The sequence below is a fragment of the Mugil cephalus genome, chromosome 21, assembly GCF_022458985.1.
Source record: "Mugil cephalus isolate CIBA_MC_2020 chromosome 21, CIBA_Mcephalus_1.1, whole genome shotgun sequence".
NCBI classification, from domain to species: Eukaryota; Metazoa; Chordata; class Actinopteri; order Mugiliformes; family Mugilidae; genus Mugil; species Mugil cephalus.
This window is the reverse complement of record NC_061790.1, coordinates 11,932,345-11,946,305: the sequence shown is the minus strand read 5'-3', so window position 1 is coordinate 11,946,305 and position 13,961 is coordinate 11,932,345. Positions and strand designations below refer to the sequence as shown.

Here is a 13,961-nt window from a genome sequence, read left to right as displayed (position 1 = left end):
CGGTTATGAGCATGTCACGTCATTGGGGGGCACTGTTGAGCTGCAGTACCGTAGTGTAACTGCTGATATATTCATAAAGCACCATTAAGGAGTTCTAACTTATTCTGACATTGGTATGACCCAGTTGAGTGTGTGACACTTCAGGCAGCTCCTACTCCTCATCTGATCCTTCACTTTTGTCTCCCTTTCTGTTCCCTTTGTTTTTGCTTCCTTTTTCCCCTGCCCTCTCCCCCTTTCTCACCACGGTATCTGCCTCTGCAGGGAAACCCCAATGTTGTCAAATACAAGGCTGCTAAGGTGCTGCAGCAATTAGCACAGTTGTTAAATGTGTGTAATGAAGTGCTAAGCTAGCACATCTAGGTTAGTGGCTGTGGTGTAAGGAGAAGTGTGGACTGTTGGACGGGGAGCAGTGCTCACCACATAGGCACTTGAACAACAACAACAAAAAAAAAACTGTTGAGGAACGGTAACTATTGAAGGAGTTTTAATGGCTTACAGACGACTTCCTAGTCCAAACATCAAACTCACTTTTCCAAATGAATGCGCACTTTATGCCTTACATACGGACTGCCTGTCTACAGAAAAGAATCCGCAGCACAAAAGTATTGAGGACAAAAAGCACCGTCACTCTTTATCACACTTAAATGGATATTTAGTTAAGGATTATCAAAGAATAATGTAATATCTGAGTGTGCAAAGGTTATTGACAGCACTTAATCTGTAATGTCAATCAAAGATTAAGTAAAACAAAACAGTCTTTTGCTTATTCTTTCTCAGGTCTTATTGTATCGTGCGATTAAGCAATAAAGACACATTTATGGGCACTCTGCAGTCTCCGGCATGATAAAAGTGAGACTACGAGCCATAATGTGACATGTCTTTGATAAATAATCTAGTGATCAGACCAAAATGCTCTGCGTGACTTCCATGCACAGAGATTTAGAAACTGATCTTACCAGACATACCTCAACAAAGTCACATGAGAAAGCTGTGCAGGGTCCGGATGCGGGGGCGCTAATAACTTGCAGATATTTTCTCATGTGGTTCCAAGGATGAGCTGGTGAAATAGGTTGGAATCTGATGTTAGACACCTGATACACTGTCTGTGCTTTGTGTACATAATACCTGGTCCCTGCTGGAAAGGCTTTCGATAGCTCAGTAGAGCATACAACTAACGCAGAGGTTGTAGGAGCCTGGGAAGAAACTTTGTCCAGCAGCAGCAGCAGCAGCAGCTCGAGCTGCAGTGTGCAGCTTTCCAAAACCACACATCAAACTCTGACCCTGTGTTAAACACGCCACAAATTCACTGGCCTTGCTTCGGCCCACACGGCTCTCTGCTTTTCTAGTTGTGGGTGTGTGAAAATCTGATCTAATGTTTGATTCAATTACGTGCAAACTGGGAGTGGTTTGTGGCATCTTGTGTTCAGACAGTTCGCTCAGATGTTCACAAATTGTGCGGTCTTCCAAAAAAATAAAAAGTGTTAAACATTTGGCCACATCACACGTCCCTCATTCTCATTTTCTCTCCCGCTTTGTTAAATTGAAATGTATCAACACAGACAACTGGCTGTTTCTTTACAGACTTTCATAACATACAAATAACTTTTATTTGTTTTAAGTCTGGTGAAGTTTCATTTGTATTGGACTGTAATTTTCTAATATTCTCCCAAGTATTTCCAGAACGTTTCTTGGAAAGGAGCTATGTAATTTGGTAGAAATTACAGGGAAAACTATAATGTCCTTACAAGAAAAGCTCCATTTAAACCAGAGTAAATATTCATTCATTATACATTTATTACTGGAAACTTGTGCTCTGTATTTGCTGAACTGTGCGCTCGTCCTAATTGAATATTGTGGTTTGCTAGCACCTACTTTGAAAAATAAAATATATAACAGGAAACAGCTGACCGCGGTGTTAGGATGATATAGCATTGGGGTTATGTCATGGAAATCATGCACTGAAAAGTGAAAAAGAAGAAACATTGATATTTGATATATATATAAAAAAAAAGGAAACGAGACAAGGTCAAAAAATAAACTTTGAAATTTAAGCCAGACTGATAAAATCTCGGCACCTCGGGTCAAAAGAAACTCCAGCAATTTAGTTGGCGAGGTATTACTCGCATACATAATACTCCCTTCTCTGGATCAAAATATTTACCCAGTGTTAATCCTAAACCTCTATGACTCTGTTTTTGTATAGGTGTGCAAACCGCTGAACTCTGTGCCCTCTGAGCATTCTTGGTATTGTTGTAGTCTGTGCTTTTGTATACCACAGACGCTATTATTTAGTCACTTCACTCCTTCACTCTCAGTATTCACTTAATTCTACACTCCCAGGCCACTGAACTTAAGAAAGGGCCACTGTGTTTGCATGGGTGCATGTATGTGTGTGTATCAAACAGGAATTAAACCCATTTAGAGTTCTGAGAGTTTGGGGTCAGATTTCCTTCATGTCACCACCAAGATCGATGGATGTGACCTCTGACTGCTCCAATTTGTATATAAACATGGCACCGTCCAATCACCGCATCGCGTGGGATCGTGCCAACCAATGGGAGCCTCTGGCAGCATCGTGCTCTGTGGCACTCCTATCTTTTGTTCGTCAGGATTAGTGCCATGGCAACGCTGGTCGCCCGGGAGGTGAGTTTCCCAGAGCAGTGGGACAAGGACAGAAACAGACCGCTTCATTCCAAGTCTTACTTCCTTCCCGCCCAATTGGGACGCAGCATTGGAGTGGTGTGTATGTGCGTGTCGGTGCAAAACTTCCACCTACATGGCCAACTCTAATGAGGTGCCATCCTCAGTCACAAGCTCAAAGTGTGTTTGTCTGTATGGGTGAGTAGGTGGGCTGGTGAGGGGCAGTCCTTGTGTGTTCTGTTCTGTGTGGGGTACTCTGAAGAGAAGTCACCCCACTCTCCCTCCCTTTGCTCTTGGTGGACTACGTTAGCCAGAAGGGCGGAGGGCCAGGCAGCTGAAATCACTGCTGCTGATGAGGCATGTGACTCCAGACCGAGGCCCCTTTGTTTGGACAATTACAGCCAACACACAGAGCCCTGGAAAGGCAGCGTGACATGGGAATAGACAAGCATGGGAATGAATGGACATTAGGAATAATTAAAACCTGCTTGTTGTGTTTTGTCATTACTGTTGTTGAGTGAGATCTGCTACAGCGGGGTCTTCAATTCAATTCAACCTTTAGGATCTTAAAACCAAAAAGATTCGTATTTTCTGTACAGCCATCATATGTATGTATACTGTGTCATTTCTCCTCAGTGTTATTTTATTTTATTTTATTGACATGATCCATCTTGCATCTTTCATATTGCTCACACATGTGCAAGGGATTCACAGAAAACAATGCACGCACATAAACCACATCCCCTTCTGCTGCTGCTGCTGCTTTACTTTAATCTGGTTGACTTGAGAAGGAAATTTTATATTTGCATTAGCAGTAATTTTACACAGCACTGATACGGCTTTAGGTATGCGGACTGTGAACTGCGAAACTGATATCATTGAGACAGGTGTGCAAATCTTAACACTTGATTAAGCATAGCACATGCCTCATTTCCTGTGAATATCGTGTGTGAAAAATTGAAACTAGAAATACACTGATCATAAATAGTACAGCGGTTTCTTTAAAACCTTAGGGGCTACTAATTTAAAGGGTAGGAGTGAAGGGTGATAAATGAAAGCACATCCCACTTTTTTTTGTTGTGTTGTTGCAAGCCTCACGTGCTTTCAGGGTATATAATTTCTGGGGCTTATAATATATATGGCATGAATTAACACAGCGGAAGGCTCCACTATCAGGGCTAAAACAGGATCCCCATGCACAGGATTATTCCAACACAAGCAGGCTGTCCAAAATCATTTGTTGGACAGTAGCCAATCCTGTTTTTCTAAGTGTAACTTAAGCCAACTTCACGCTGCTTATACTGGCTAAGACCACTGGATCAGAGCCAGGATAAGCCAAATAACTGATGCTCGTTCAGTGTCTCTTAAACAAGATTTGCTCCATGCAGCGCACAGAGGAGCCAGTGATTTCAACTGTGCTCAGTCTGTCTGTATGTATAGATGATTGGATAGCATTACATCACTGCTATGAATACAGTTCCAATCAGAAGAACGTAACTGGTAATTAATGAAATTAAGTATGGAGAACTAACAGGCAACCCGTGACCTATGAAGACAGGAGAGGACTGAAAACTTGAGTCAAGATGTAACGGGTGAAAGTCAAATTTTGCAAAAATTCCCATAATTACATGGCTGCACAGCTGCAGTGTCAGAAAGTCATAGGTATTTGTTTATTTCCTTAGTCTGTGAACACTTGAATATTCAGGGAAATATACTATACACACAATAATTGTGAGCGCAGAGGAAATGCACCCTGCGTCGATTTCCTGGAACTGCTGTCATATTCCCACGAGAAATGCAGTCACGTTAGAGAGATCTACAGTACACATACATCCTGCCAGATGTTCACATGGCTTACCAGATTCTGTCTTCGAGATGTTCGTTGGAACTGTCAGGCATGAAACCGCCAGAGCCTTCAGCCCTTCCCTTTCTCTGGATGCTTCACTCTCTGCAAGCTTCATGGTTGAAAGACGAGCAGTGCCTGTGGCCAACGCAGAGGCTACAATCTGCATCTGGAGAATTCAGCAAGAGCCTGTAAGATAGAGAAACATGGCGAAAATAACTATATCTATTCTAATGATCATGCACTGCATGGATAAGGAATGTGAATGTATTTCTGCAAGCTCTAAATAATCAACTTATGTTGTCAGAGTGAGTAAAAGCAACAGCATGAAGATCAAGTGTTAGTATGGATGCCAATATGGGTTATTAAGCCCTTTCATAACTACTTGCGACAAGTTGGCTTCTTTTAGGAGGCTCTGTTCCATTTAGTTCTTTCTGTGAGCTGCTGTATACAAAAGCAGACACACATGGCATTGATGACATGGGTACATACATAAAGAATGGGATGTCAGAAGACACAGAACAAAGCGTTTTTGGTAATGTTTTAAAATCTGTCGTCTTTCTCAGGGACAACTGCGTGGAGTGATCATGCAGATGTTTGTACAAAAAAAAAGTCCACAGCTGTCTGAAAAGAGACCGACTGTTGCACTGGGCAGTGTTATATCATATTTCTGTGCTAGATTTCAAAAAAAAAAAAAAAAAAAAATCAGAATATACCAGCCTGTAAGTATGTATCTGTTGGTTACGTGACATAAACAGAAAAGTAAATTAACATTGTTCATTTTTAGAATTTTGGCTTTGACATGACATAAGCATATTATAAGTCTTAAACATGTTATTACAGAAACAAGTAGATATTTACATAATATACAGTAAATATACTATAATATAATATAAGAGGCCATGAAGGTAAAAAGTCAAAAAGTTTGCCAAGCTCACTAGCTAATCCATGGCCAGGACTGGCTACTGACAGGCTAGGACGCCTCTGGAGGATACATGTGCATTTCGTCTTATATGTATGCCCTGAAAAGGTTTGTGTTCCTGAGACTGGTGGAAGGGAAGGAGCAGGAATATATCACTGTAGTAATATGAATAAATACTTTGTTTTGGTTACAACACATTTCTGAGCTCAAATAAAGCATTACCTCTTCTTTTTAGTCATGTTCTTGTGTGTTTACACTTTTAAATCTCGCGGTATTCTGCGCTCTTTCTTTGGACAGACCTGCCCGTGCCGTCTGCTGCTGCAGCTGTCAGGCGCGCTCATTTAGGGGAAGTGGAATGACGTCATGCACTCGTGGTCTTAGTTTACAAAAACAAACAAAACGCCAAACAAACTGAAACGTTAATGTTTACCTCTGTTTTCGTTTTGACTTTGGCATTAGTGATGGCACGACTGTTTAAATACTGAAATAAATAAATAAAGCTGGGTACCATGGCAACGAGGTTTGTTGTCATTAGCAACCACCACAACGTCCGTGCCTGTGGTTACAGTTAGGTGTAACGTTAACTAGCAAGGAGTTAATGAATATAATATTGTTAAAATAAAGAAAACCTACGGTGTAAGGTCGCTAACAATGGATTCAAATTCGTTGTACTATTCTTTTGAACTCGTTGCCGGTAGTGGCCTTACCTTAAACGTTGAGCAAAGAGCCGCACTGCAGACTTCCCTGGTGATCATGAAGAAAAACTACAAGTTCCATCGTGTCCTGTTTTGGGGCAAAATATTGGGATTAAAGGAGGATTATTTTATTGCTCAGGGGAGAGGAGAAGATGAGATGAAAGATAGAAAGAATCTATACAGGTAAGTTGGCCACAAGAGTGAATCGTTTTAGCCACCACACTTGTTTGTTTTGGTTCTTTTGGACTCAGATGTGTGAAACACACTATTCTTCTGGTTGGTCCTCTCCAGCTTCAACTGCATGGACTGGTTCCTGCTTCCATCTGTCACAGACTCTATGATTAAGGAAGTGTCTAAAGCTGCAAAGGGTCGCTTCATAGGAGACCCCTCATTCGTGTATGAACATCTTGAGACCCATAAACAAGGAGAGGGGGAAGAGGCTGTAGAGGAGGAGGTAGTGGTAAGTGATCACATAGTTTGCACATGTGCAGCATCAGAGTTAAAGTGCTAAATGATCCTGTGGTCTGTAGATATAAACCAGTCCACATCAATGTATTATGTAGAAGAATAACTAAAGACATTTTCAGGAATGGATGTGAGACAAATTATTGCATATTCAGATAATCTATCACTGCTACATGTTTTATATCATAATAATTGAACTTGTTATTTTTTTCTGGCTGACATCATTGTTATTTGTACATAGAGCTATGAAATTTCAGTTTCATTACTTACTGTTCTTGGTCACAGACCAAAGTGAATGAGGAGAAGAGGCTGGCTGTGTCAGTTCATCTGATCGACAAAGAAGTGTCTGTGGTACCTCGTGGTGCCTTCATCAAAAGTCCGCATGGCCTTGTTCAGATCAACCGCAGCTTTGGTGGTAAGTATACTGGACCTCAGGACAATAAATTGACTCTTTGTTGGACTTTGATTGTCTGCTGACCACAAACTAGAGGGCTACTACTCATTGTCAAATCCTGACTTTGTGTAGACTTGGCATCAAAACTTGTTTCACAAATTTGAAAAAACATACAGTTGACAAGTACGGATAGAGCAGCGGATTTAATTTTATATAAAAACTGATGAGTAACTAGTTTGTTTATCCGCCAACATTTACACAGTTCCTCATGTCAGTTTTCTAACCTCCATAGTACCCCCATTGTTGGGGGTTGCAGGTTTTCAACCTTTTTCTATGGGCCCTCAGTTGGTTGGTGGACAGTAGATTAATCAGAAGGTCAACGAAGCATCAACTGTTGGACGGCAGAGGATATAAATGAGAAAGTGGGCTCCCAGACGGCTACCTTTTGGCATACTTTGCAACAGCAATCATAAACTGCCTTAGATATATCAACGCCCTACAGCGTGCCAGCAATACTCCACAACCCCCCCAATGGTCGACCTCTATCCTTCCCACAATCGCCACTAATGTTCTTGTGTCTTATCGTGGAGAGTTGACACTTGGTACTGCACATGAATGATGGATGTGTTTCATTTAGTACTGTGTTTATTTTAAGATGACAGATATGACACATAGATGCATACACTGACAATACATTAGATTTATTTTTCAAATCTGTGTTGTTTTGAAATTCTCCTCAGGTCTCTCCGAGTCAGAGACAAGGAAGCTTGACAATTTCCTGCACTTCAGGGAACCAAAGAATTTAAAGAAGAAATCCATCCTGGAGATGGGTGAATTAAATCCAGCTACTGACTTCTTGGACGTATTGAGTGATGACATTCCTAAAGGTGAGGCTGCAGAGCTCAGTTTACCCTACATGGAAGCATGTCACATCTAACCTGTACTAATTAGAGCCTTTTACTTAATGCTGCCAGAGCTTTAAGATGAATCTGCAGCATGAGAAACCAGCACAGAAAATATCAGCCTATGATCTGTCATTCACAAACAGTGGTACAATTAACTCCATGAACTACGCTACACCTGAGCTAATTGAGGCGTGATTCTTGCATAAAATTGATGGGATAATTCAGCTGACCAGAGGCCAAAGGCAGGTTTTAACTAAGTGGAAAGACATTGCAGTAAAATGGTGTGTTAACGTGACTTAACTGATAAACATAAATCCCTAAACCTTCTGCTGTCAACCTACCAGCCAGATAGGAAAGGCTTTCTGGGAACATCTTGGAAGAAATTCACTTTGATTTAGTTCGTGGCATGTTTATGTACAATGATAACCAGATGATTATAGCTGGATTTTCAATTCCTGGGCTTTTAGCCCTAAATTTCAAGACACACTACTGTGAGTTTGGCCTTTTCACTATGACTAGTTCCTCAGGAGAGTAAGATAAAACAAGGTCTAGAACCAGACAGATCATCAGAATCTAAACAGATTTAAATGATTAATGAGGTTGATTACATTTGTAGGCAACAAAACTACGATAACACAATCAGCATTATCAGTAGTTCTCCAAGTCTTGCCAAGTACTAACCGGAGTAGGTGATAATATTCTTCCCGTGATCCTGCAGAAACTGCCTTTCCCGACATGGTTAATTCTCCACAACAGACACTCTGTTGACTTTATTAATTACTGGTCTAATCTATCACAGTGTGGCAATGTAGCTGAAAGCATGAAATGATGATAAGACATTGGGGCTGTGAGGTCAAATGCTGGTGGAGAGCTCGGATACTGGCAGCATTACATTGCACTGGAAAATCACACTGGAAAATCACACCCATGAGGCAATTTGCAAAATGAATAATGGGAATTTACTCATGCACAGTCATGTCTAGCAAATCTTTGAGGTATGCTGGTGTTCTAGGCTAGAAGTCAGAATAAATGTACACATTAATGTCCTGGATGTAAAAATATGCGTGAGAGAAGGAAAAAAAAAAAATGTTAAGCACCCATAACCAAACATATAACAGATGTCTGGTTTAAGAGAGCTCGCACGTGTGTATATGTTTGTGTGTGTTCTTTGAGATGATGCAGATGTTACTAGCGTCATCACCAAAGAGTTAACTTTTTTTTAAAAACAAAAGTGTGATATATGTCCACTAAAAGACAGGTGCTTTCCTCTGAGACTCTGAGCCGAGTTCTCCCCGTTCCACAGCTATCTTGCGAACTGTTTCCAGCTCCTGATTTACATCCTCCTCCTCCTGCAACAGGCGTTACATGTTGCATATTATCCAACAAATGTTCACTTTTAATCACATTCTGAAATAAGTTCAAAAACATGAAAGTGATGTAATCAAAGTAATATTTTCTTAGTAGCCATTCCAATTATTGTTTTCAATTCCCTTGGTTTTGATACTGATGGTCACACCCTTACTTGCTGAGAAACAGATTAGGCAGTGGACATCAAAAGCACAAAGCAATGATTTATTAGTGTATCCCTTGGCTGTTTCCACCATGTGAACAGTGTAAGATTTCCAAAGATTGCTGTGGCTGATTTGCAACAGAGAACAGGATGTGGAAGCTTTCTGCATTCAGCATCAACTGTTTACGAGTCTCCTACATTTGTGTTTAGGATCATGGAGTCTTCAGTTTGAATGCACCGGCAAAGTGTGCGTGCTTCGCAGCCTGCTGTGGCTCGGACTGACCTTCTACCACGTACCGATGACGCCGCAGCACGGGTACATGTACATCGGTAATGGGAGCAAGAATTTGGACCTTTGTTTCATGCTATGAAAAGATCCATCTTAGATTTGTTTCAAGGTACATATTACATTATCCAATTCTTTTAGTTTTGTCATAACGCAAATAAACTAAGAGGAACAGTCAACAGTTTGTGGCTGAGATTTTTGTTCACATTCACAAAAGCTGTTCCTGTACAGAAAACACATGCTGAAGGCAGAATAAACAAACGCTTTTTATTTGCACATCTGTGTTGTCTTGTGTATACAGATAGCATACCACCTACTTTGAAGCCGTAACACTGACCCAGTTGTTGTTCACATTAAGTTGACAGCGAGTTTACTTCAAGGGAACCAACAGTCAGAATAGATGAGTCTGGGTGGGGCTGTGCATGATTCATTAAAAGTGTGACTTGGCGTCATAAACAAAAGAATAAATACAGACGGATGAAGCTTTTAGGCCTTTCCCACGCCAGCATGATAAACGTCAAGGTAAACTGCACAGATCGTTGAAAGACATGAAACTCCTCTGCAGCCCTGAATAATGGGCCCACCCACTCTCCTCCAGTTGTTGTGCCGATTTGTCAGGCTTTCTGACCTTCAGTGTTTTATGTAAAGGGGCTTAACACCATAGCGTACGTTGTTCAGGAGGGCTGGGTGACCGACAGACATGCGCTTCTTACACCACTTAAGTCCAGTTTTATAGATGGGTTTCACAGATTTAACGGACCAGCGAGTCAGGTATCTGTGCAACAAACCGAGAAGTAACATAACCATTAGCTTTATCTGCACTGGGCAGCCATACAGAAAATGGTGAGAGACAAATGCAGACAGTGATTGTGACGTCACCTGTTCAGTTGTGGCTTGGGCTTTGGCACGTGACCTCCTTGAAGTACGGGTCTGTGGTCAGGGAGCAGACCTTAAAACACAAATAAGAAAAAGCAACACATTTATAATTTAAACATCTCGTAATTCAAATCTATTTACTGGCAAATACCTAAAAGAGAAAGTGTTGATGCCACATTTAAGATTGACAAGTTGAGCACTTGCACTGAATAATTGACTCATTGTTATTGTCATTGGCTACACAATGTCATCTGTGTAAACCAAGTGGACAAAGCTCGGCTACAACAGTTTGTTGTAATGGATAAATAGCTTGGAGGAAACAGACAAGACGAGAATAAGCTCAAAATGTCTTAGCTGAGTTCTCCTCTTGGCAGCGTCAGACTTAATGCTCGGGTCTAAAGATACCACTAAACTGCATTTGAAATCCTTCCCAAAGGCTTGGACTGATTGGTTGTTTGTCACCGGCCAATAACAATAAAAACATCTCATTCTGATTACTTATCAAGGGCGGAAACAGACAATAATGTTAATCCGGAGAAGATAAAACAGACAACAAAAACAGAGCCAGCAGAAAAGGCCACTTTATGCGTCAGCGCAGAGTTTGGAGGTTATGTTGGGTTATAGCTAGATTCACCCGTCCAAAATTTAAAACGATCCTGCTGTGTGAACTGAGAAGTCACAAGTGGACAGCAAGAACTCCGGGGACTGTCACTAATCATCTCCTTCAGAAACAAACATCTAACAAAGCACTACAAACCTTCTAACACGACTTCAGTAAAATAAATCCATCTCAACACTGACCTGCTCTGTGAGCCATCTGCACACAAATGGCAATCTTGCGATGCTCCTCAGGACAGAGACCAGTGATTCTCTTGGGCAACATCCCTCCATCAGACCTGATGAACTGACTGAGCAATAAGACGTCCTAGGAGGGGAAGAAATCAATGAAGATTAACAGCTTTCTCAACAGCCAATATGCTTTAAATAATATCTCTGTTAATCATTAGGAGGCCAGTGAAAGCATTTACTGTGTAGTTGTATTTGTTCTGCAAGTTCCATCTGTAGATTGGACACTTGGCTGAGGGATTTGGAGGCTCTGGTCCTGGAGGAATATCCAGGATTTTTCCTTCAATCTGACAGAAGACAAACATGCTGCAGTTAAAAACTGTATACAAATGATACAAATAATATCTGCTGCTTGATAGAATGCGAAGCCTGTGAGCAGTTTAGAGTTTGTTTTGTTTTTACAACTATTTTTATATGAATTAAAAGATTTTTGTTTATAAGTTCGAAATATATGTTTAGGGGGAATCATGAAAAGGTAAATACGACAGTAGAGGTAAATGTATTCAAGATGACTTCAGCCGTTACCAGAAGCAGACACCCTTTTAAAAACCCCTGAGAAACGTAATAAATCAGATAAAAGTCAAATAGATAACCAATATCTAGAGAACTGCAGGCATCTCTCTCTGCACTTTGGATGTGTGATCATGATTCACTGACAAAAAGGAAATCCAACAGACATTAAATTCAAGGGAGGAATGCTAGTATGAGGAAATCTGGGTCAGTTTGTCTTCCCCTGGATACGTCCACATGATAAAAGGAATCATGAGTCTGCGTAGCTAGGCTAGAAATCAGTTGCTAATACAAAATGTGACTAAATTTTAAGCCCAACCGCTTATGTTAAATTAAAGGATATGCAGAATTTATGGTTTGTATTACAAATGAGTAATTTAATAAAACTCCTTTAACTCCTTTACAATAATGACCAAATCCGTAGGCTTTAAACAACCTAAAGCTGCACTGTATGACAGACTCGTCACCTGGCTTAATGAATAGCTACTAGCAGATTTAAGTTCGTCTGCCCCATTATGCTACCTAGCTCATAGTTACACACTCACTTGCCAGTTCATTAGGTACACTAGCAGAAACCAATGCATTCTAATATGCAGTAATTCTTCCTTTGTGAAGGTTTTTGATATTCAGCATTTGAATAAAATAACTTAGGTTTCATTGAGGGGGGGTGACTTATTCAATCACATGTACATACACAATTTAAATAATTACTGGTAAAACCACAGTGTGCGTATTACACATGAAACATATATTATGTTTTATTATGTAAGTACATGTAAGTTTTACTCACAGTTGTTACGTTGCCGTCCTTCTCCTCCACCACTGTAAAACAGGCAACATAAATATCGGTTTTGCAATTGCTATTTATTCCCATGACATGACCTTAATCCACTGTGGAGGTCTGGTATAGAAGCAACACAGCTGTTAAGCAGAAATCCGTTCATCACCACAGTTTATTTATCAGGACAAATAACACATTGAGCTCTGGGATGTATTTTGTGTTCTCCTTTGGTATGTTATTGGAAAGACTAGATCTCACAAATCAGTCCAATGATTTGTGTGATGTTGCAGGATAGCACGAGATCAACGCTATGCGTATTTTACGTATTATAGTGCGTGATGCTACGCGTGTTTATACTTTTAACGTAGATACAGACTGTCGCACTGCTAACACCTGCGTAAAGGCACCTGATTCAGATGCGTCGTTGAAATCGAACAATGAATCTTATTATTGTATTAATTTATATTTTCTCACTCAATATTTTATAAAGACTTCGATAAGAGATATGACCCCATGATAACATGCAAGACGAAGAAAACATATGAGGAGCACTAAATATCTTTAGCTAGCTATCAACCCGTCAGGCTAAAAACGTAGCGTTTGCAGAGAAGTCTCACCTTGACGAATCCCTCTGCTCTGTATGGTTAAAGCAGACAGCTGGGGAACATTTATCCTCTGTAGAGCACCAACGCTGGAGCCGGTACTTCCCAGCTTTAAGCCCGCAAGAGAGGTCCACACGGACCTCAATACACTGCGCGCCGCCATGTTTTACTCCTGACCTTCTCTCCTTCCTCGTTTCCTGTTTGATAATCTCGCGAGAATGAAACAGTGACACCCTCGGCGGTTAACCCTTATTACTGTCACGAGGTTAAAAATAATTAAATAAATTGTGTTTCAATACAATACCGTGGAGCCTGTTTGCATTTTCCACCACATATCTATTCAAATTAAAATGATTATGCAGTACACCTTACAGATAAATGTGTCATAGATTAATAGATCTTAATCAAAAGCGTTGCCTAAATTGACCTTAGTTTCATTTGAATATGAACAAAGAGCTGAATCCAAGCCAAGAATCAAACACAATTAAACACAAGAGGAAAAAGCAACAAAGACACGACATGTTGAAAAGTCCAATCCAGTCCAATCCAATCTATCTAACACAAGAGAAAATTCCCCAGAAAAGTGACAGCTAGATGCAGAACAAAGAACGAGAGTGATTCATGACAACCCTGAGACAGATTCAGTATGAAACACAACATAGCACAGGGAGGTTAAAAACTATAAC

At 40.6% G+C, this 13,961-nt stretch overlaps 2 protein-coding genes across 2 annotated transcripts; one reads left to right on the top strand and one right to left on the bottom strand.

The window, feature by feature from the left end:
- Positions 1-5,912: 5,912 nt before the first annotated feature.
- Positions 5,913-9,839, top strand: rsph9 (radial spoke head component 9). The gene is made up of 5 exons (XM_047574258.1): positions 5,913-6,283; positions 6,392-6,560; positions 6,851-6,980; positions 7,700-7,846; positions 9,585-9,839. The coding sequence occupies exons 1-5, from the start codon at positions 6,057-6,059 to the stop codon at positions 9,743-9,745; spliced, it is 834 nt and encodes a 277-aa protein (XP_047430214.1). The 5' UTR covers positions 5,913-6,056; the 3' UTR covers positions 9,746-9,839.
- Positions 9,840-9,913: 74 nt separating this feature from the next.
- mrps18a (mitochondrial ribosomal protein S18A) lies at positions 9,914-13,482 on the bottom strand. The gene is made up of 6 exons (XM_047574259.1): positions 13,291-13,482; positions 12,683-12,714; positions 11,565-11,669; positions 11,338-11,461; positions 10,540-10,609; positions 9,914-10,435 (listed from the first exon to the last, which is right to left on the bottom strand). Exons 1-6 carry the CDS (start codon positions 13,436-13,438, stop codon positions 10,291-10,293), a joined length of 624 nt encoding a protein of 207 aa, XP_047430215.1. The 5' UTR covers positions 13,439-13,482; the 3' UTR covers positions 9,914-10,290.
- Positions 13,483-13,961: the final 479 nt, after the last annotated feature.